Consider the following 23,321-nt stretch of genomic DNA (forward strand, 5'->3'; position numbering starts at 1 on the left):
AAATTAATATTCTTGTGTCATAAAACAAAAGATTTGAAAGAGAATACATTTGCCTTCAAGAGAAAAAGAGGTTGAGTGTCTTTCCCATACTTGGCATGATATCTAGAGAGTTAGAACTCCCCTCTCTACTTCATATAATCTCCTTTCCTAAGACAATATTTTATAAACAAATTTCTTCCTTAAGAGCACTGCAATACCATTGTGGATTGAGACCCAACTTCTTATCTTTGGAGGAATATTCTCTATGCCTAATCAAAATCCTACGATCCTGTGAAGCTGCTGTTTTTGCAATTCCATGAAAACCTCCTTATAAACTGTTCTCTTAACCTGTGCTCATGATTATTTCATTCTAATGTCCTTTGTTTCCCCACCCCCCCCTTCCTTTTTTTCCTGTCCTCTCCATCCTCATGGTCTAAGCAGTGCAATTTCTACACTTCTTTCAGAGCCTAAGGCCTTTAATGCCACCAAAGTTGTACAGAACTGGATTTTTAGATTTTTATAAACTTTAAAGTCACTAGCAAACGATTTAGCTTTGGAATTATTCTCAAGCTTTTGTTATATATTGTACTTGAATTTCTAATTAATTATAAAAGCTTTGAGTCAGGATCAGTATCTTTCATTTCTTTTATATTTCCTATAGTTTCCTCCAACGTGCTGGTACGAGGAAATCATTCATTGACTTGAATTTATGCTATCCCTTAAATTCCATTTCTTTTTGTCACCTTTTCCCAACTTATCTTAAACTAAGAACCCTATTTTAGATGCAAATTTGACAGCTATAAGAATTCATTTCCAAAAAAAGTCCATCATTGGCATTACCTAAGAACTTGTTAGAAATGCAGTCTCAGGCCCCACTCCAGACTTACTAAATCCTAATCTACTTTTCAGCAAGACACTAATGTGCATAAAGTGATCTTATGCGTATTAAAATGTGGGAAACACTGCACTAAAGAATCCAGTCTGAATCAGTTGACCATTGACTTTTACATTCAATAAGCCACGAAAATGTGTATTTAAATCTCTATTTTATCATCCACATGTGTATGTGTGTTGTGTGAAAAAGAGAATAAAGAGAGAGAACCGGGGGAAATTTTGGAGACAAACAACTTTTTTGCTGTAGTAGACTCACCTCATAATTATCTAGTGAATATATTTTCTATTTAGACTATTATTCCTGCTATACTTTTTTAAAATTTTATGTTAAACCACATTGGAAAACAGAGCTGTCAAGATATTACTTCAGAAAACACACCTGAGGTATCTAAGAGCCGAAATCATTTGATGAATTTTTAAAAAGCTGGCTGCTTTTCAAAGGCATTTATAATTCAAGGTGTTTGATTAACTTTTAAAGAGTTGAGTGCTGGTAGGTTTAAAATCAAAAGGAAAGATTTGGAGTGGTCTGGTAGATTTTTAAAGATGGATAGAAGCAGGAAAACTGTGGTCTTACTCTTCTTAGCTTTGATTTTTTTTTTTTTAATTGTTGGGTATCCTTTCTTTCTTTTTTTTTTTAACATCTTTATTGGAGTATAATTGATTTACAATGGTGTGTTAGTTTCTGCTTTATAACAAAGTAAATCAGTTATACATACACATATGTTCCCATATCTCTTCCCTCTTGTGTCTCCCTCCCTCCCACCCTCCCTATCCCACCCCTCTAGGTGGTCACAAGGCACCGAGCTGATCTCCCTGTGCTATGCGGTTATTAGCTTTGATATTTTTATGTGATTTTTGTTCCAATCACATAACACATCCCCTTTAATCTTCTGTATATCATGTGGGCTAAATGGGGCTTGCAGTGATTGTTTCTTATCTACCCCATAGATATTCTGAAAATCACTGTGATAGTCCATAAAGTATCGTAATTTGCCAATGACAAGTAGTATAAATGTATAGTAGATATCAGTTTATAAATAGTATTGTGTGAAGCTGATTTTATGCAGACATTAGGTAGTTGAAGGGGTCACAAAGGAATTTAAAGACACAGACATCCTAAGGAAGGGGAAGGGGAGAGAGGTTAAGGAGTGAAAAGTATAAACCTTAATAGAAACCTCCACATATCCAACAGAATGGAACAGTCATGTCCTAAAAGTGTTTGTAATCAATAGGAACCAGATAAAAGATAAGCGCGATGTTAGCATCTGGTGAATAGGACCAATGCTCCTCAAAAAGATCTGGCTATTTGGGATGTTGTGTTCAAATGTGAGCACCTTGTTTTATGAAGAATGTTTCCAATCCGGTGTAAGTCTTTCTGCTTCTCATCAGTTGATTGACTCATTCATTCCTTGTTCCGTGAACCAAGTGATATTGTGTGACTAAATCTATGGTAAGGGCTAGACATTGCAAATGTGATTGTTGTACTTTTCATTGAATACCTTATAGTTTAGCATCGAGAAATATCATATAGACAAATAAGTGTAATAATGTGCTGTAGAAGCTAAGATGCAAGATGATCAAAGTAGAGTAGAGGCACAAAGATGAATTTTGGTGAACTAAGAAAAGGTGTCCATCGGTGTGAAGCCATCTTACTTGAGACAAGTCTAAAGAATTGGGATGGTTAGTTTATAAACAAATTGTTTATGAGAGGGTGGAGGGTGTGGGAGATGGTTGTTATATTTCACAAATTTGGAAGGTTACTTGATCTATGAAGCATTACTTTTTCCTTGGTTCTAGCAGGTAGAGCCAAAATCACAGGAAAAAATACAGAGATAGGAGTAGAAACATAAGGGAAAAAGGAACTCATGTTGTGAGAGTGTCCGTACTGTACTAGGCTTGTACCGGGCACTTTATTGGCACTTTTTTAGGTAAACCTCATAACAATTTTGCCAGTGCATAAGTTGCACTACTAGTTGCACTACTACTACTAGTAGTTGCACTATTACTAGAGTCAATACTCAGAGCCCCAGGTGACCACCCTAATCTTGTGTTTTAAGAGAAATAAATTGACCAAACATATGGGGAGAGCTAAGATTAGTTTGACAAGATAATAACTTTAAACGAATAAATAATCATAAATAACAGCATGAGCTGCAGCAGAGGACACTAATAATAGTGCAAGTACCACTGTTTCTCTGGGAATTGAAATATTCAGTTAGATATTTAGAAAAAAAAGCAGAATTGGGTTTTCTGTTTATTAGAATAGCTGTCATGCTATAAAATCTATCTATATATACTATACTAAATACAATATCTGTATTTGGAAATATGTTATATCTAATCTCTCAGAAAATTATTTTAAAAATGTGAAATGTTTCAAAATACATCAAATATCAATACTACAAAATTTACATCTCTTTTAAGTTTTATCCTACTCTAAATTTCTTTAGATCCTTATTTAGATCCATTTGACACTTAAAGTGCTTCTTCTACCAGCCAAGTTTGATATACAAATTGCTTTAAGCCAAATGTTACCTCACCATGCCATAAGAGGTGATATTTTACTAGTTCACTAATATAAATATGGAAAGATTACAAATACAAATAGAAAACTAAAAAGTGATATTTCCTCTTGCACATTATTATGAGGCACTGGATTAGAAACCCAAATAATTTCTAGGAAATTAGTATTTTAATGCACAGCAGAGAATTACTTTTAGTTCATCATATCGGGTACAAAAGAAGGAAGCCGCTCTTGCTTAGGTTACTATGAGCAGCCGAGCACAAATTTTCCCATAAATTCTGGAAACTCAGGTTTAAACACTTTCATTACCTTACAAATTTCTGTCATAAGTTCACGATTAACTCTGCATTACTGCAATATCAAGCTCTGTTTTAGAGGTCAGAGAAATATTTCTGAATTGCAAAATTCTTGAGGCCATTTGCCCTACCTTATAAAATGACTGTTTATATAGGTGACGGTAATGTCAGGTGGACTGAAATATTTATAATCAGGGTTAACTAATGTCAGCAAAAATAGCATTGGGTGGTTGATATATCTCATACCCTAAGGATTATTAAAAGTATATATATAGTGTGTGGTAGGCCAAATTTAATCTCCCGGGACACATTTCTTATGATGCTGAAAAATGGAAACAGAGATTTATAATACTCCTGTGATGGCATGCATTACTCTCGGTTTCCCTCTTGGGTAAGTGAAATAACTTAACCTGTAAAGAAAATAACTTATCTTGTAGAGGAAAAACAGGAGAATAATGCAGACATAAAATTAATATGCCAAGTTCCCATTACTTGTGCACTTAATTATCATTTAGAAATTTGTATCCAGATGAAAGGATATATTTCCAAGTAAATTTGCATTAAGATTTTTAAAGCAGTGATTACACCACTAGGAAATTCCTAGTTGAGTTCTCAGAGAGTAGACAAACAAGGAAAAAAAGGCAGAAAGATTGAAACAAGCAACAGAGTCTAGAAAATATGCCAGAAGACTCTGTTTTAAAAAGGTTATATCTGTAAGCTGCACTCAGCTTGTTCTTCGGGAGTTCAATTTTATTTCATTTTATATTTTATTTTATTTTCCTTGGGAAGTCAATCTGAGCACCCAAAAGCAAGCTAATTTTCTAGATAGTGAGTAATAACATATCCACCTTGAAGAAAACATTACCAAACCTTCTAGATACCTTCTTCCTTATATACATTGCACAAAAACCTCAAAGATATATTGTGCTGCTTAAAGAAGGTGCTTAAAGTGTTCGGCAAGTTCTGTTACAAAGAGAAGATACTCAGCAGGGGAGCCATTGTTATGCTATCTTAAAATTTAAGACTAGAACTTAGTGTCAGTCTGGGGTTTGTCCACTCTCATTGATGTACTCATCAGCATTTTAAAACAATTTCTCTGGGCTAAGAACCCAAGGCAGCAGGCACTGCGAGGGATAAAATAATGTTCCTGTATGGTTGTTGTCTTTAAAATGTCTTAAACTAGCTAGGGAGATAAGGTCAATTGTTAGGAAACAAGTAGAAAACACAATACAAGAAATTAAAAATAGTGATGAACTAATATCTACACAATTCCTAAGGAGCCCAAAGGATAGTATGAGATACAAATAACTAAACTGGTTTTTCTCTCTGTCTTTTACACACACACACACACAGAGTAAATACACAAAAACTCAATCTGTAACACCTAACACAGGACTCTCTTCACTCAATAAGTAGATCCCCAAAATAACTTATTATCAAGAGAAAATTAATTTACAAAGAAACACCTACTCTATTCATATGGAATCTGGAAATTCAGTTCATGAAATCTAAGATTCTTTTATGATCAGGTTTACTTTTTCTCATTGCTAAGTGTGTGGCATTGTTTATTTCTCTTCATGGTGGAAACAAAGAGTATGGAGGCATTAAAAGAAGAAAGGACTATTTAAATTGTTTTTCACACTGACCAGTGACTATTTCTAGAATATACCCTCATGAATATACCCTCATTTGATCTGTTTCTCACTAAGAAATTATCGAAGAGATGCTGAGAGATAAAGGCTGAAGAGTTTTATGTTGGGAATGAACACAGCTCACTAGATAACTTCTGAAAGGACTTCGCTGGTGAAAATCTATATTTAGCCCTTAGTTTTTCCACGGGTGATTGAAACTCATTTTGTAGAACATGTTGCTATTTGGTTCAATGATTCATTTCGGCAAACATTAAGCACCTACCAGATGCCATGGAAGCACTAAAGATATAAAAATCAGTGGAACTTTAGATATAAAATATGACCGAAGTCTGAAGTTATGGATTAAATGTTGATAAAACTCTAGAGATATAATTGAATTTTACAGTTTACAGATTAATAGATGAAGGTCCAGAGAATATAAGTATTTGTCCAAATCTTCACAATCAAGATCAATCAGTCTGAGGCTATAACACCAGACTCCTAATCCCAGGCCAATACTCTTTATACTACACCAAAAAAGAAAAAAATAATCTCTAAAATAACCTAAGAAATGGGATGTATGTTAAGGTAGCAGAATCAGCAGGTAACCATCACTGCTGCAGAAAATCACCAAAATAGCATTCTACTTCATTAGTTGGCAAGAAATCAACCAAATTGAAATATCAGTTTTCATTCAAAAAATCACAAAAGGTAAAGAATTACATAAGTACGTTGTATTTTAAATAGAATTGAATGAAGAAGTAAGATTTGCTGGACAATAACACCTCTGAAGTTTTCTCATAAAACATGTACTCATTTTTTTGTATATAGGCCTAAAATATTATTTAAGCACCATCCTCTAGGAAGATTTCTTCTCATACCGAAGGCAGTATTTAACTGATTCATCAGTTAATTATGGGGACCTATACCATGTAACACATGTCCGTCTACTCCATCTAGCTACATATATTGTATATCCATTATATGAGGACTCCAGACAATAGAAACCAGAAAATCATTTGCAAAGAATAATTTAGAGAAAACATGAATATATTTATATCTATGCTGAAATAAATCTATTTTTACTATATCTCCAAAATGACTATAAGTATTGAGAGTAGCTGTATTTTTTCTAATTTTTAAATTTATTTTTTAAAGTACAAAAGTAATATATAAATACAGGCTCGTTGTAAAAAGTATTCGAATAATTTTTAAGCATACAGAAAAGTAAATACAAATCCATTCCTTTACATAAGATGATCCTCAATACATGTCTTTATCTCTTCCCTTTCCAGAGACCAAATTAAAAGTAGTAAAGGAATACTGTGAAGTTTTGCTTTCACAGTAAAAAGAAAGAAATGTGGGAAGGAAGTCTTTCCCTCTCTATGGGCACTGTATGAGGATGTAAATTCTTGCAGTTGCTGCTTTCAACTTGTGATCATGAGAGGTTGGCCAAGACAGTCAAGTCATGCCAGCACAGTGCATCAGCATCACTGAGATACTAAATCCACACTAGCCCTGCCTCCCAGATTTTTATAATGAAGTTATTTTATTGGTAAGCCAGTATTATTCAGGTATTCTGTAACATGCAGTTAAGAAAACTTTTGGAAGTGACGGATATGCTGATGGTTTCAGAGGTACATGGAGATGTCCAAACTCATCAAACTGTATACATTAAATATGTGCAGACTTTTGGTATATCAATTATACCTCAATAAAGCTGTTTTTTTGTTTTTTTGTTTCTTAGCTTAGTTTTTTTATAAGAGCAAGAGGGACATAAATAGTATTTCAGGACAAGAGAAATGGTGTTATGGACTGGATGTCCTTGTCTCTCCCAAATTCAATAAGTTGAATCCCTAATCCCCAACGTGGTGGTATTTGGAAGTGGAGCCTTAGGTAGTTAAATTAGATGAGGTGACTGGGGGTGAAAACTTCCTGATGGGATTAGTGACAGTGTTCGTAAAGGAAGAGATGGGGGCTCTCTCTGCCATGTGAGGACACAGTGAGAATTTGGCCATCTGCAAGCCAGGAAGAGAGCTCTCACCAGAACCCAACCATACTGTCACCCTGATTTTGGACCTCCAGGCTCCAGAAATGTGAGAAAATAAATTTCTGTTGTTTAAGACAATTTTTTTAAAAATTATGCTAGTGGTTACTGATGAAACTTGAAGGAAAAGTAGAGGGAACTTGGAATATAATGCTGAGGGCTGTGACCAAGAAGAGAGCAAAGCTCCTGGCAAAACTCCAGAAAAACTGCTAGCTAAGAGAGTGTGATGACAGGGGGCCAACTGAAAAGTGAGGGGAAACAGTGACTTAGGGAAGGTCTCTGTGTGGTACAGTGGACTCTCTGTCCCTCCCTCGACATTGCAGAACAGCCTGTAAGCAAGCATTTATTTTCCTGAGGAGAGAAAAAAGCAAGTGGTTCTTCTCTAAAGTAATTGAACAAGGCAGAGAACTAGAACAATTAAGAGAGATGTTGGTAACCTTGGAGTACAGCCCTCCTCGTTCTGGCATTTAGGGAAATATGAGGATAAACCTCCCACCTGTTCACCCTGAAGAGAAACTCCAGGTCAATGAATGCTGCCACATCACTAGAGGTTTCATCCTCAATAGAAACGGACATCAACAGGTAACTTGAAGAACACATTCAACATATGAGGGAAAGATTTAGACACAGAGACAGAAACAATGATTCCAGAGTAAAGAGAAAGAACTCAGAAAACACAACAGAAACTAAAATATAAAATATAATAAAGATAAAATATAAAGACAAAACTTCTTTTTGTTTCCATTTTACAGTGTTATGGCAACATGTATATATAATTCAAAGTATACAATTCAATCTTTTTAGAAATTTCCCAAATTATGAAACCAACGCTATGAAAGCCAAACCAAACAGGTTTAGGTTTTCATCACCGCAATAAGATTCCTCCTGCCCACTTACTGTTAATCTCCTTTTCCACCCACTTCCCCAAGCAACCACTACTATGTTATCTGTCACTATAGATTTCCCTTTTCTGGATTATTTACATCAGTGGACGCATGTACTGTATGGACTGTCACGTGTTGCTTCTTTCACTGTGTTTGTGAAACATTCTGAGGTTCATCCATGTGGTAGCATATATTCATTATTCAAAACCAGGTCTCTTTAGCAACTACCAGAAGATAGAGGATATTACATCCACAACAAAAGGAATATAGGGAATATATTTAGGAAATATAGGAAAAAATATAGGAAAATGGAAAGCATTTGTAAATTAAAAATATAAGTGCCAAATTAAAAATACATTAAAAGCCATGAAAGGTAAAGTTGAGGAAATCTCCTACACTAGTAATCACTATTTTTATGTTTGTTTATAGGCCTTCATATCTTGGGTTTTTTTTCTCTTCTGTGCACTTAGATATTAATTTTAAAGTAACTTTAAAAAAATAAAAGTTATATATCCACAAATAAAAATAATTTAGATAAAGGAAGGTTGAAAAAAATGTAAACAGTATATCTACATAAAGGAATATTTTTCAACAAGAGCAGTGCATATTGGTAGATTTTATTGTCATTTTTTTCATACTATATGTGATCATTTTTATCATGCTATAATTAAAACCTTGTATCCTGCTTTTCTCTGTTAAACTTTCATGACCATTCTACTATTAATATTAATACATAGACTTTAAAAGCTTTACTTTTAATAATTGCCACATAGTTGATTATGAATATTGACTTATTATTCATTTAAGGCATTCCCATATTTTCAGATGCATACATAAATGCATAATGTATATCACCATGTAAATAACATTGTTCTGATTACAGACTACTTCCTTAGGCTAGATTGTCAAGTGAAATTTCTGGATAAAGTGTATGGATACATTTTAAGATCTTTGTTATGTATCATTGGATTATATTCCATGAGGCTTATAGCCATTCTATATGACAACTTGTACAGATTTGAAAGCAACACTTAGCAATAAAAACATTTCTCATCAGTATGTTTGACATAATTTAGCAATCATAAGTTATATAATATGGCATTAGTACTATAGTGACACAGGAGTTTAATTTTGGGGTAGTGTTGAAAATACTTTTATTACATCTTTTTTTAATTAGAGTAGCTGACAACTTCCATCATATGATAATATGCTTTATGCTTAAACACTGACCAATAGAGATTTATCTTCCTACACACACCGAAGGTACCGAAGGTACACACACACAAATACACACACACACAAACATGCACACAAACATGAACAGTCCACAATATTATTTTTTCATTTTTAATCACATGTATTCTTTTCTTTCTAATTTTACAAGTAATGATGTTACAAGTAATGAATGTTCATTGCAGACAACTAGAATTACGTAAAAGTATGAAGTAAAAAAGAACAATCACCCATAATCCCCATCCCCCAGAAATAACTACCATTAGCATTCTGATGCATTTCCTCCCAGTGTCTACATATTTTTTTTTAATAATTGAAGTACAATTAACCTACAACACTATGTTAGTTCTAGGTGCACAACTCTTTTAACCTTTCTACTAGATTTATGTTTGGTTGGGCTACTACCTTTAATGTATATTTGCCTTTACCAATGAGATTTTTTCTTTTATAACTTTCATATTTCTATTTCTGTCCTTTTCTTTTTTGCTTAGAGAAATACCTTTAACATTTCTTGTAAAACTGGTTGTGGTACTGAACTCTTTCAGTTTTTTCTTGCTTGTAAAAATCTCTATCTCTCTTTCCAATCTGAATGATAGCTTTGCTGGGTAGAGTATTCTTGGTTGTAGGTTTCTTCCTTTCATCACTTTAAACATATTATGCCACTCCCTTCTGGCCTGTGAAGTTTTTGGTGAAAACTCAGCTGATGATGTTATGCAAAGTTCCCTTGTGTGTAACTAGTTGCTTTTACTTTGCTGCTTTTAATATTCTCTCTTTATTGTTAATTTTTGCCATTTTAATTATAATGTGTCTTGGTGTGGTCCTCCTTGGGTTGATCCTCCTTGGGATTCTCTGTGCTTCCTGGACCTGGATGTTTGTTTCCTTTCACAGGTTAGGGAATTTTTCAGCTATTATTTCTTCAAATGTGTTCTCTGCCCCCTTTTCCTCTCGCTTCTCCTTCTGGGACTCCAATAATGCAAATGTTAGTATGCTTAATGTTGCCCCAGAGGTCCCTTAAACTATCCTAATTTTTTTAAAAAATCCGTTTTTCCTTTTTTCTGTTCAGATGGGTGATTTTTACTACTCTGTCTTTCAATTTACTGATCCAGTCCTCTGTATCATCTAATGTACCTTTGATTCCTGCTGGTTCAGAGGCTGCTGGCTGCTGGTGGGTGGGTTGGGTCCCAGCATGGCGGGCAGCATGGCACAGAGAGTCCCAGGGCTGGCGCTGGCCCATTGGTGGATGGGGCTGGGTTCCAGTGTTAATAGGGTAGAGGGAGGATTCCAAAATGGTGCTTGCCAGCATCAGTGTCCTTGGGGTATAATGAGCTCCCAAAAATGGATGCCACCAGCATCTGTGTCCTCAGGGTGTGTCCCAGTTGCCTCCTGCCAATCTAGGAGGCTCTAAAAGATCAGCAAGTAGGTCTGACCCAGGCTCCTTCAAATTACTGTTTCTGCGCAGGGTATTGGAGGGTGTAAGATTTTGTGTGCACCCTTCAAGAGCGGAGTCTCTACTTCCTACAGCCCTCCAGCTCTCAAGAATGCAAGCCCCACCGGCCTTAAAGACAGACTTTCTGGGGGTCATCTTCCTGGTGCAGGACCCGCAGGCTGAGGAGCCCAATGTGGGGCTCAGACCCCTCTCTCCCTAAGGGGAATCTCTGCAATAGTGATTATCCTCCCATTTGTCGGTCACCTACCCAGGGTAACGGGTCTTGACTATACAGTGTGTCTGCCTCTTCTACCCTTCTTGTGTGGTTCCTTCTTTATATCTTTAGTTGTAGAAAATCTTTTCTTCTAGTCTTCAGATCATTCTCATCAATAGTTGCTCTGTATGTATTTGTAATCTTGGTGTACCCATGGGAGGAGGTGAGCTCAGGGTCTTCCTACTCTGCCATGTTGGCCCCACCACAATATTGTTTATTAAATTTGAAATGTTTACAAGCATGAACAGTAACAACATAATTGGTGGCTTAGGTGGCATTTCCTAAAATCCTCTCAATTGCCAGATTGGTTCAGGTGCACTTCTTTAGTACTCCCAAAGTGCCTGCCTTCTATATTATTGCTCTTACCAGCTTACATTTTAAATGAAATCTTAATTCAAATGAACTTTTTCTTTTTACTACCAGCATATAAGTAATACAGAAGTAGATATGATGTTTGATTCATGTTTCCAGCCCTAACATCAAGGACATAATGCCTACCACAAAATTTACTCGCTATGTTTATCAACATGAACTGAAATTCTTTAAATAAGTTCAGAGGAGTGTGAATTTAGGCCTCTTTCAATAATTATTTTGCTTATTTCCTTTTGTTAGAAGACAGTGCATTTCAGAAACACTTCTCCCATTCCTTTTTTCAAATAGGTTATTTTGAAGCAAAGTTTCTCAATTATTTTAAATTTTTTAAAGAAGCAAAGTCTATAGGATTTTAATACATAAATTTTGGGAAATGAAATAGAAAATCTTCACTTTTATCATTTATTTATCTAGCTAATAAGAAAATCCAAGTTTGCAAATATTTGCTTACCATATATTGGGAATCAAAATTTCAACAAAAGATTTTCCTTAGAAATTACTTAAATGAAAAGCCCCTCTGTGCATTTGGAATATAATTTTTATACTGATCTTACTGGGAATATATGAACTACATAAAGCATTCCTATGATGCATACATCTGAACCTGTGATTCAATTTTGCTTAATCATAAGGCTTTCTAAGCCAATGATTTTGGGCTCGCTTTGGTTTCTGTCTATATAATACCATCTGCTCTCTGCCTTCCAGAATTCATAAGAACTTCTATCTGAGAATAGTCTCTTCCTGTTTTCAACTCCATTTTGGATTTATTATTCTTTTTTCCGCATATTTTTGTTTCAGGTGAATTGGAATGGGAGCTGGAAGAAGATAATTTTGTTACAGCCTTCCCTTTGAACCAAAAGCCTCAATTGTTTAAAAAAAAAAGAATATTTTAAGATTGAGTATTAGCAATTGGGCACTTTTAATTATCAGAAGGGATTTCCTGATAAAATAGAAAATGTTACTAATCATTGGTTTCTCACACCATGAGACTTTTTTCTTTTAGTTGTGGTAGGTCTTAATGGCCTTTTAAAGAAAATTGCCAAACAAATCTTTCTTCTTTGTTTTTATAGAGATTTGCCTGTTGACCAAGGGACGGCGCACTGCCAGTGTTCGAGCTGATACGTATTGTCGTCTTTATTCGCTTTCTGTGGACAATTTCAACGAGGTCCTGGAGGAATATCCAATGATGAGAAGAGCCTTTGAGACAGTAGCCATTGACCGACTAGACCGGATAGGTACTCTGTTCAGTTTTCTTCTTTGTGCACAATTCAGTTTTAATCTAGTGGGCTGATACATATTTGCAATCATAAGTCCCAAATGCTAGTATATAGATTGCTTATTAATTAACATAGAAATATAGAAATAGCAATTAGCTCTAGCCATATTTCTAGAAAGACCTGAGGCTCTATCTAACTTTCTCTTCTAAGTATTCTAGGTTTGTTTATTCATCTCTATTTTTGCTAGCCACGCAATCTGATTTCACCAGTGATACCAAAACAATGTGAATCTTAAGGTAAAAAACAATGATTAAAAATTCTACACAGCATTAAAATAGAACTAAAAATGCAATAGTATGAGTCTACATTACAAAATAAATTTTATCACAAGGTGTTTTTTTTCATTTTTAAGGATCAACTTTACATTTATTCTTATATTAAGAATTGAAAACTTGTGCATTTTCATTGTCTAAGTAGAAACTTCTTGAAATGTTTGTAATACAGACTCAAGCAGAAAAAGCCTTAATAGAAGTGCCCACATAGATGCTTTACTTTGCAAACATCAACTTATCTTAAAATCTTCTCTGCTCTCAAATAAAAATATGTAAGTTAGACCTTACTAGTTACACTAGCTTAAAGATTTGAATAATTGCCATAGTAAAGTTAGATCAGATTGGCTTGCTGTTAACTTCCCAAGATATGCTAGAACATTCTGATGTCAGAAGGTGTTATGCATTCATCTTCCATACCCAGATCCTCCTCCCGCACCCTACCCTCCTCTGTTCCCTTTCCCTGCTTAACTCTACTAGCCTTCATATCTCAGTTCAAACATCACTTCCCTGTAGAAACCTTTTTTGACCTTCCACCCCCTTAATAGTCTGAGTACCCTGGAGATGTTCTCCCATACTCCTGGGAAGTTCCTCCATCACAGCACTGCTTTTATTATTTAAATTGCTCTGGAGATGCTAAGCTTTATGAATGTAGAGATCATGTCTAATTCACTGTTACATTCACAGTACCTAGTACACAATGAATATTGTTGAAGAGAGTTAGGGAGGGATGAAGGAATCAATGAACTCAAAGGAGATTGGGGTTGGGATCACTGGAAAGTAAACAAAGAGATACTTCAACTGCTTCATTTTTATTAAAGGTAAGGACTTTCGATTGACGTATGGTTGTGTCAGCTTTTCTTCTGCACTTTACGTCTTTCTTTTCTTCTATATTGGTGGGACAACAGACTGCATAAGGATCTGAAATTAGGTTAGGAGACGTAAATGTAGTATTTGGACATTACCATTAGACACAGCACACATATTAAAAATCTTATTGATAACTTAGAGATGTAACAGGACGGAGTGTCCAGAAGACAGTGCCCATAAAAGAAGCGAGTATACCTAAAAGCATCTTTACTTAATTTGAAAATAACTTCCCTCTTTGTGGTATGTGAGTGTTCATGGTAGAGCCAGAGGAAAAATATGAGTTTTTTTCCTAAGCCAGCTAAACATATTTTGCAAAAGCATCAAAATCAGGATATTTCAATAGAGAATTTCTGTTAATCTGATAGAGCATCACTTTCATCTAACTTATTACAGTTAATTTTTTATAAGAAAGTTTGCATGAAATGGTTTGCAATCAATAATATAGGCAATAAAATTGCTAGTGAGCACCAGTATTTGCATTTTTAATCTTCACAAAATTCTAACAGTGCATTAAAAGTTATAGTATTTTTCCACAAAGTCCCAGATACTTAGATTATGAAATGCTGACTATTCACATGATCACAAAGAAATATTATCCTTCTCAGTGTTGTGGCCATTGCTTATAAATGCATATATTATAGTTAATTAAGGGAATATGCAAAGTAAGCATTTATGTTTTCTACTAACGTAGAAGTCTTTGTTCTTTGGGAAATTAGGAAAATTCTGTAAGGAGAGAGATAGCTATTCATTTTGGCAGTCATTTAAAATGATTGCCTTTCCCAGCAGCCAAGTAAATTATATCATACATTTCCATTTGAAAATATTCCTTGTTAGTTTAGATGTGATACTTTATTTAGTGATATGGCAAATTGATTTACTTTTCAGTTACCATACTTACCTAGGTGATGATGCCATTAAAAAGTCACTGATTTTCCCCTCTTACATCAACCTACAATTGGCGCTAATTGTTATTTTGCCAGAGGATATCTCCTTATTGCAAACCACTCCAAAGACAATAGCGAGAAGGAGAGGTAGTACTTACTGAGGTTCTAGAATGAGCTGAGAGCTTGCCATACATTATGCCCCTGGCTCCTCACAACAACCTCTCAGAAGAGGAAAGATTAGGAAATAGTTCTCAATCTGGCTGCACACAAGAATCCCCTGGGGAAAGTTTATTTTAAAGTACCAAAATCTGGACCCATGTCTGTTTATTCTGATTTAATTGTTAGGGTGCAGACGGAAATAAGTAACTCTTAAAGCTCTAGCGATGACAAAAATATGCAGGTAGAGTAGAGAATCACTGGTGTAGGGCACTGGTCAAAAGCAAAGGCCTTTGCTTCTCAAACTTGCATGTGACAATTACCAGGGGATCATAGTAAAAGGCAGCATCTGGTGCAGCAAGTGGATGAGGCCCAGGAGACTTCATTTCCAGCAAACACTCAACGTGATATAGATGTGGCTGCTTCATATTCCGTCGTAAATCTGATCATATCTACTGGTATCCTGCCCCAGCTCTGTCACTTATTAACTATGTTTTCTTGGGCATTACTCTTAACCTTCTTATGTTCCAGTCTCCTTTTGGGTGAAGTGGGATTATAAGCACACTTACCGCAAAGAGTTGTGGATTAAATAAAATAAATCTGCCTAAAGCCTTGGATAGGGTGCCTGTCACATAATATGTATTCCATTGTCCTTTCTTGAAAAAGAAGCTTTAAACTGAAATCTTGATTTCAGGCCCATCCTGATCCAAATGCCCTTTCTTCTCCCAAGGTAGCCCTCATGCAAATCTCTCCATTTCTTCTGTGAGATGGCTTTTGCCATATTACAGACTTTTCAACTTGACTCGTGTAGAAGGTAAGATTTCCCAGAAAGATACAGGAAGCGTGAGAGACAGGAGCCGTGTGTCTATTTGGTGTCTAAAGGAGAGTGCTTGGCTTTTGAGCCTCTTCTATGAAACACTGCCATCATTCTGTTTGCAGGAGCCACTCGCGCTTGGAATTGTCATCAGTCACTTATAGACTTTCTAAGTGCCTATCTTCCTTTTGCTGACAGGAAAGAAAAATTCAATTCTTCTGCAAAAGTTCCAGAAGGATCTGAACACTGGCGTTTTCAACAATCAGGAGAACGAGATCCTGAAGCAGATTGTGAAACACGACAGGGAGATGGTGCAGGCAATCGCTCCCATCAGTTACCCTCAAATGACAGCCCTGAACTCCACGTCCTCAGCTACCACCCCGACCTCTCGCGGGAGGACACAGTCTCCGCCGGTGTACACAGCGACCAGTCTGTCTCATGGCAACCTGCACTCCCCCAGCCCCAGCACGCAGACCCCCCAGCCGTCGGCCATCCTCTCGCCCTGCTCCTACACCACTGCGGTCTGCAGCCCTCCCGTTCAGAGCCCGCTAGCCACTCGAACTTTCCACTACGCCTCCCCCACTGCTTCCCAGCTGTCACTCATTCAGCAGCAGGCACAGCAGCCGCTGCAGACCAAGCAGCAGCCCCACGCTCCACAGACACCCGGCGGCAGCTCCGCACCGAAAAACGAAGTGCACAAGAGCACGCAGGCGCTTCACAACACCAGCCTGACCCGAGAAGTCAGGCCCCTCTCGGCCTCGCAGCCCTCGCTGCCCCATGAGGTTTCCACCCTGATTTCCAGACCGCATCCCACTGTGGGCGAGTCCCTGGCGTCCATCCCTCCGCCCGTGACCACGGTGCACGGCTCGGGCCTGCAGGCAGGGAGCAGGGGCACGGTCCCCCAGCGGGTCACCCTGTTCCGACAGATGTCATCGGGAGCCATCCCCCCCAGCCGAGGGGTCCCACCGGCACCCCCTCCACCAGCAGCCGCTCATCAGAGGGAGTCTTCCTCAGTCTTACATACAGACCCAGAGACAGAAAAGCCACGATTTGCTTCAAATTTATGATCCCTGCTGATTGTCAAAGCAGAAAGAAATACTCTGATAAACTGAGAATATTCTCAGATCTTATTTTATTCTATCTCCTGATAGATCCCTATAGCCTACTATGAAGAGATATTTTAGACAGCTCTGGCCTACATGCAAAATGTAAAATATATATATATATATATACACATATGCTATTAAATCTATATCTAAAAATCTCAAGAAAAGTTCAAAAGACTTGTTTAGCATTCAGTGTTTTATGTCTTCCTTTCTTTAAATCATTAAAGGATTTAAAATGTTGTTGTAAGATTATTTATTTTTAACCTACTTTTACTTAATTCCTTTGATATATGTATTTCTCTATTTTATGAGGAGTTCTTGGATTCAATGGAAACAAAACTCTGATTTTAAAAAGGCAACTCAAGTGAGGTACTAAACAGCACCAATCAAAACTCTTCTCATTAGCAGTGTCTCTGCATCTAAATTGTTAATCATTAGTTACGGAGGATTAAATAGCAAGTCCCTTTTCTAGATCTAAATTGTATTTTGGTGCTTTGAATTTTGAATTAGGTTAAAGAACACACCATATGCTTGGCCATGGTAGGAGACTAGCATTGCCACTGTTATGACTGTCTCTAACCACAAACATGTCCATTGATATTTCAGAAAGCTGAGGGGATATTTCTCTTCATGTGTTATCGGACTTTTACCAAGACTCAATCAATGTTAGCTGTAAATAACTTTTTCAACCCAAACAAAGATAGCTATTCTGTGCTGTGTGAAGGTAAAAGTCATCGTTTAAGAATTTAGTTTTATTGCTTCACTTCAAAACTTAGAGTTTTAAATTTTACAAAACCTAATTGTGACAGTTATTCAACTGTAATGCAATGGCTTGAAACCTACAATATTATTTTAACCTGCAATGTTTTATGCAAAATTGTATGCTCGATTCTACAAATTGCTTGTCTTACACCAAAAATCATTACTTTTCTTCCTTCTTGCCATAATCAAGCATCTGAAAATAGTCCCTGCATGCTTTTTGGGAAAAAAAAAATACGTTCAAAGCAGTCATTGTAGGGAAAGGCTTACAGTATTTCTCATTTCTGGAAAAGTATAACCATTCATTAATTGCCTATCTTAAAATTCCTATAAGGCTGACTTGGATCTCTGACTTAAGTATAGAAGTGAGGTTTTCACTTTCATTTAATATTATTATATTATTATTATTATCATCATTTAAATACTGATTTGTAAACCACAGCTTGATTTGGAGTTGCCAGTGTGTTCTGTGTCTTCACTGTAATTGGTAGTTTACTGCGGTGTTAATTTAAAAAAAATAAATACACTATAGCATCATATCTGTTTGGGAACACACACCTCGCTCTTTGTGTATTGTAACTAAATGGTTAGTAAATCTTAAGACATGTGGTGACTAACATAGCCCTTAGGTGGGAGGTTTGTTATTTTATATGTGCTGAAAAAAGTACAGACATGGTGACAGCAAGCAGGGGTCAAACTGAATGTCTGTGAGCATCGTTTTTCTTGTTTGTCTGTTTCCTTGACTCTTTTCATGATCTGTGAACATCTGCTTCTTCTCAAAGAAGTCCCTTAGAAAGCATTTGTGCCTAACACATCCCACGAATGTGGTGATGACAGGAACACAATTGGAAGATTCCTAATAACCGACTTCTGTAAATAACCCCAGTTAAGAGAATGACCTAAAGTGGAAGTCTTCCGTATCTCTGACACTGGTGATAACATTTAAGAAGAACTTAACAAAGATTACACATTAAATGGGGCAGGGCCTACAGATAGACTTGAGGACAGAAAACAAAAACAAAAGCAAAAACTCTAAAATGGATCCATGCTGCCTGTTATGCCTTTTATGGATATAATACTTATAATATCAAAATGAGTTGTTATGTTTAATTTCTAACAGATCCCAGCTTGTGTGGAAGGAATCAACCATGCTAGTCAGTGTGATGTTATCATGAATGTGCTGGTGACCTCTGATGGCGCATCAGGGACGGTGTGAAAAAGGGATTGTTCAGTCTACCTAGAACCTATGTGGAAGCTGCAAGACCATTTATATATCAGTACAAAACTCTTTTATTTTATTAAAATATTGAGAATTAACTTCGATTTATTAAGATCATGTATTGGTCCTTTAAATTATTAAAGGTTTACATTTGATAGGACTAACGGGTTTGGTAGTGAAATATTTTTATATATATAAATTTTTTTTTTTTATTTTGAGCACTATTGGGAAACCTAAGCAAAATTGAATTGCATGGTCTTTCAGTGCAACCATAATATTTTTATTCACTTTGTAATAGAATGGACAAAAAAAACCCCTAAGGTTTATATGTCAAACTAATAAAGTGGTACAGGGTAAATTAAATATATGTATATGTATGAATATATATACTTAGGTTAAAAAAAATTGACTCACATTCCTGTAACATAAAAGTTCATTGCTAGTTGAAAAGTGACCTCTTTTATCTGTACATAGGTAAACCCATAAGTATGGAGTTTTAAACTGTACAGAAAGAAATGTATGATTGAAAAGATTGGTCTTTCTGCTGCTGGGAAAATAGTAAAATAGCTGATTCTTACAACTGTATGATCAGGGACGAGTTAGAGAATTTCTTTTGTCTTTGCTCAAAGCCATACATATATAAAGATTATTAATAAATTCAACAGAAAATAAACTAAAATCATGAATATTTTATTTTATCAGTATACTCTAATCAAACATTTTGTTTTATTAAAGAGTACAGATTTGCCTCTGTCTTTCTATCTTTACATCGTAAGATTTCCAAGAGGGCTTTTACTTGGTAATCATCGTAAAATTAATTATAGGTATTCTCTAACTGTAGAAAGAAAAGAACTTAAATAGAACACGGATTTTCCAGCTATTCCTGTGTTTTTTACCTCTTCTGTAATGTACAAGTTGAGGGTTTTTTTCAGTTCTTCACACTGTACTTCCTTAGCACATGGTGGTTGTCCAATTTCAAAATACAGGCATTTCTGTGCTATTATTGGATAGGGGGATGAGAAATAATTGCCCTATAGTTTACATATACAAACCTATTCTATGATAGTCTTCGGTCTTGCAAAGGCTTCGGATGGTGACAGAACCTCCGCATACAAGTGGATTTTGAACCAAACCCAAAGCGTGAGATAGAGTATATTGCAGTGAGTGCAGGATTCTCAAAAACTCTGAGGAAAAATGGCAGGAGTGCAAATAGATTATAGTCATCAAATAAATAGCCTGTCTCCCAGTCTCTATCACCACTTCTTAAGTGAATAATTCCCAGATGGATGCTGCCCCACTTTCCAAAGGTGGTTGCTTTTCCAGTTACAAACTTAAACGAGCATAACATCTGGAAGACACTATAAAGTACACAGTCGAGTTACTACAATAATCCTAATGGACTTGGGTGATCTAAACAATATGATGTGTTTTGAATTTTAGGTGTATTATTTCAAATCCTGAATTATTTACACTTCAAAGTACAAGTGATCTCTACTGTCTTTCAGGCTTATTTTTAAAGACTCCACGCCTTTTCTTTTCACTTAAGTGTTTATATTTGTTAATTTTACTATGCTACTTTGCTACTGTGGATCTCACTTTCATCATTTATAACAAGGTTTCTCTCCCTTCCACCTCTAGCCTTCTAGAATATGTGCCATAAAACCCAGATGTGATTATTTTGTTCCTATGCACTACACCTAGCAAAGTTTTATTACATGCTCTATTTGAAAAATTGCTCATACTGTACAATAGGAAAGAAATGAGGTCCTTATAGGATAATTGGATGCTGAGCATCAATAGCTGAAAGGAATGGTCAGAAATTTTTAAAAGTGTGACTGGCTGCATGCTCTGAATTGTAGTTCTTTTTTTTTTTTTTTTTTTTTGAGCATCATGTGCTTCTAACTCAGATCTTTTCTTTTTTTTTTTAAATTAATTTATTTTTGGCTGCGTTGTGTCTTCATTGCTGCGTGCGGGCTTTCTCTAGTTGCAGCAAGTGAGGGCGGGCTACTGTTCGTTGCAGTGCACAGGCTTATTGCGGTGGCTTCTCTGGTTGCAGAGCACGGGCTCTGGAGCGCAGGCTCAGTAGTTGTGGCACAGGGGCTTAGCTGCTCCATAGCGTGTGGGATCCTCCCCGACCAGGGCTCAAACCCATGTCCCCTGCATCACAGGTGGATTCCTAACCACTGCACCACCGGGGAAGTCCCTGACTTGTTAGCTCTATAACTTTATTCACTCTGTCCTTTTTCCAAGAAAATAGGATGGAAGAAAGAAGATTTGCTGTTGTATTCAGGGTTAAGTATACCTGCTACTGACACTCAAAAGCAGTGACTTTCTTAAGTAATTTTGATCCTTTTTAAAAAATAACATCTATATTTTATAAACTGGCCAACAGTGAAGTCAATCATGAAGAAAATCTCCGCTTTTAAAAGAGAACAAAGAAAGTAGAAAGTACCTTGCCTAAATTCATCAAGGATTTATAATAGAAGCAAACTGGCCATATTCCTCCTCCTCCCATTTTGGAGTTTTTCACCAGAGGCCACATTCCTTCCTTCTCTGGGAGCAATTGACATTTCCATTAATATCTGTCATTTTGTTCTTCATCATTTCCTTCATAGCTTCAGGGTGTGAAAGCATGAACTTCTCTATACAGGAAAAATTTTATGATATATTCACAAATCTGCCACCAGAAAAAGATAATTTTATTATAATTGTTTAGAAGAAAATATTAGTGATTTTGTAATACTTGATTGCTTTTCAGTTTTGATAACTCCCTCAGTTGTATTGAAAATGTGTAGTTTTGAGTTGCTCAAAGTATGATATTCTGATATCTAACATAATGAAGTATTTCATTTGAGAAATATTAAATAGTATTTAATGGATAAAAAACTTGCATATACTATATAGCATATAGTCTCCATATAACTCCATGCTAAAAATCAAAGATAGATATTAACAATATTGGCTTATAAACAAGCATATGGAAAGATTCAAGTGATTGTCCTCTTCACAGTAATTACCTTAAAATGCTAAACATATATCCCAAAGCCAGTAGCATGAGTCAAAATATATTTGACCACCCAATTCAGAACATCTAAAGACCAGTAGCAAGTTGATATGAGTATCCTCAACTGTGGTTTATCTCTACTTGGTAACAGTAAATTCCATTTTGGGAGTCAGCCAAAACTCATTTGAAGTCCAATTTTCTTCATACAGTCAATGATCTAGCTTGGCATCACTATTTGCGATCAAAAACAATTATGATTATTTTTATGTGTGGCTCATAAATGGTCTCTGAAGGCCTTTTAGACATGTTCCAAGACCCTTTAGATATGTATAGCTTCCCAAATTCAAACTCTCAAGATTCTAAACATCTGTAATATTTATCTATAAAGGTCTAGTAACTATAGCTTTATATATAACCTAAGGTTTTTTGTTTATTTTTTACTCTAATAGAAGAACAATGATCAAATCTATTGATTTGGGCTTGTTTTGCATAGTTCTTTTTGAAAGGATGATTATTTACCTTACATATGACATCCTATATTTCTGTGAATAAACAGTATTAAATTTTAATTTCTCCATATTTGAGACTCTCAGAAAATAGCTTCTTAAGTTGGTACCTGTAATGAAAGCTTAGTCTTTCCCAAGCTAGTTTATTATTAGCCTTTACGTGAACCACATAAGCAGAATTCTACTACATGATTTTGTTAATTACTCCAAGATATGAATGTTTGCAAGCTTTGAGACTTTATTTTTTTATTAAAACAATTTGTCATATAAATTGATTACAAACATATGTCAAAATTAGTTCAAACTTGACAAGAGAGTTGTGAGTAAGCCAATCCAAACATTCCATCTAGGTTGAACTATTTTGTAAGAAAAATAAAAAGATCAGTTTAACAATCATTTTTTAGAAAATTATCTGGTTAAAGATTATCAACCTCTTCATAAATTTGAGTATTAGTAGAGTGAGGAAATATTCCTAGTAAAGATCTTAACTTCCTGAAATTCTGTCAGAAAATTGCTCAAGCATTTTAACATGAATGGTAACTGCTTTCCAAAAGGACGGTAAAATATGTCCCAGAAAAAGTTCTGGCCCTAAGTAGGTCTAAAAAATACCTTTTTCCTTTAAGTTGTAAAATATATTGTATGACAGTAAAAGGTAAACTTTTCTGCACACTTTTCAAGTGACTTCAATAATCATATCTACCTAAAGAATTAGTTTATAGCTGCAAAATGTTGTGTCTGTGATAGCCCAACAAAAGTAATTCCTATTTTCTCAGCATATTCTCAAAACACATGTTTCTTTCATGGCAAAAAATAGCATAGTTTCTTGCAAAAAAAAGTTGTGACACTTCTAAAGATGCTGCATCTCTCCAGATTAGGAAGTATTTGACAGAAAGGCTT

The 23,321-nt window shown here is 35.7% G+C and overlaps 1 protein-coding gene across 1 annotated transcript in view; it reads left to right on the top strand.

Annotated features, from left to right (window-relative positions):
- The window catches only part of HCN1 (hyperpolarization activated cyclic nucleotide gated potassium channel 1), a 384,462-nt gene extending 362,664 nt beyond the window's left edge, over window positions 1–21,798 (top strand). Inside the window, exons 7-8 of the mRNA XM_082455878.1 lie at window positions 12,631–12,795; window positions 16,029–21,798. Coding sequence (XP_082312004.1) covers window positions 12,631–12,795; window positions 16,029–16,897 — 1,034 coding nt within the window. The 3' untranslated portion in view covers window positions 16,898–21,798. The remainder of the gene's footprint in view (window positions 1–12,630; window positions 12,796–16,028) is intronic.
- Window positions 21,799–23,321: the final 1,523 nt, after the last annotated feature.

The sequence above is a fragment of the Balaenoptera physalus genome (assembly GCF_965194825.1).
Source record: "Balaenoptera physalus genome assembly, chromosome: 3".
Classification (NCBI taxonomy): Eukaryota; Metazoa; Chordata; class Mammalia; order Artiodactyla; family Balaenopteridae; genus Balaenoptera; species Balaenoptera physalus.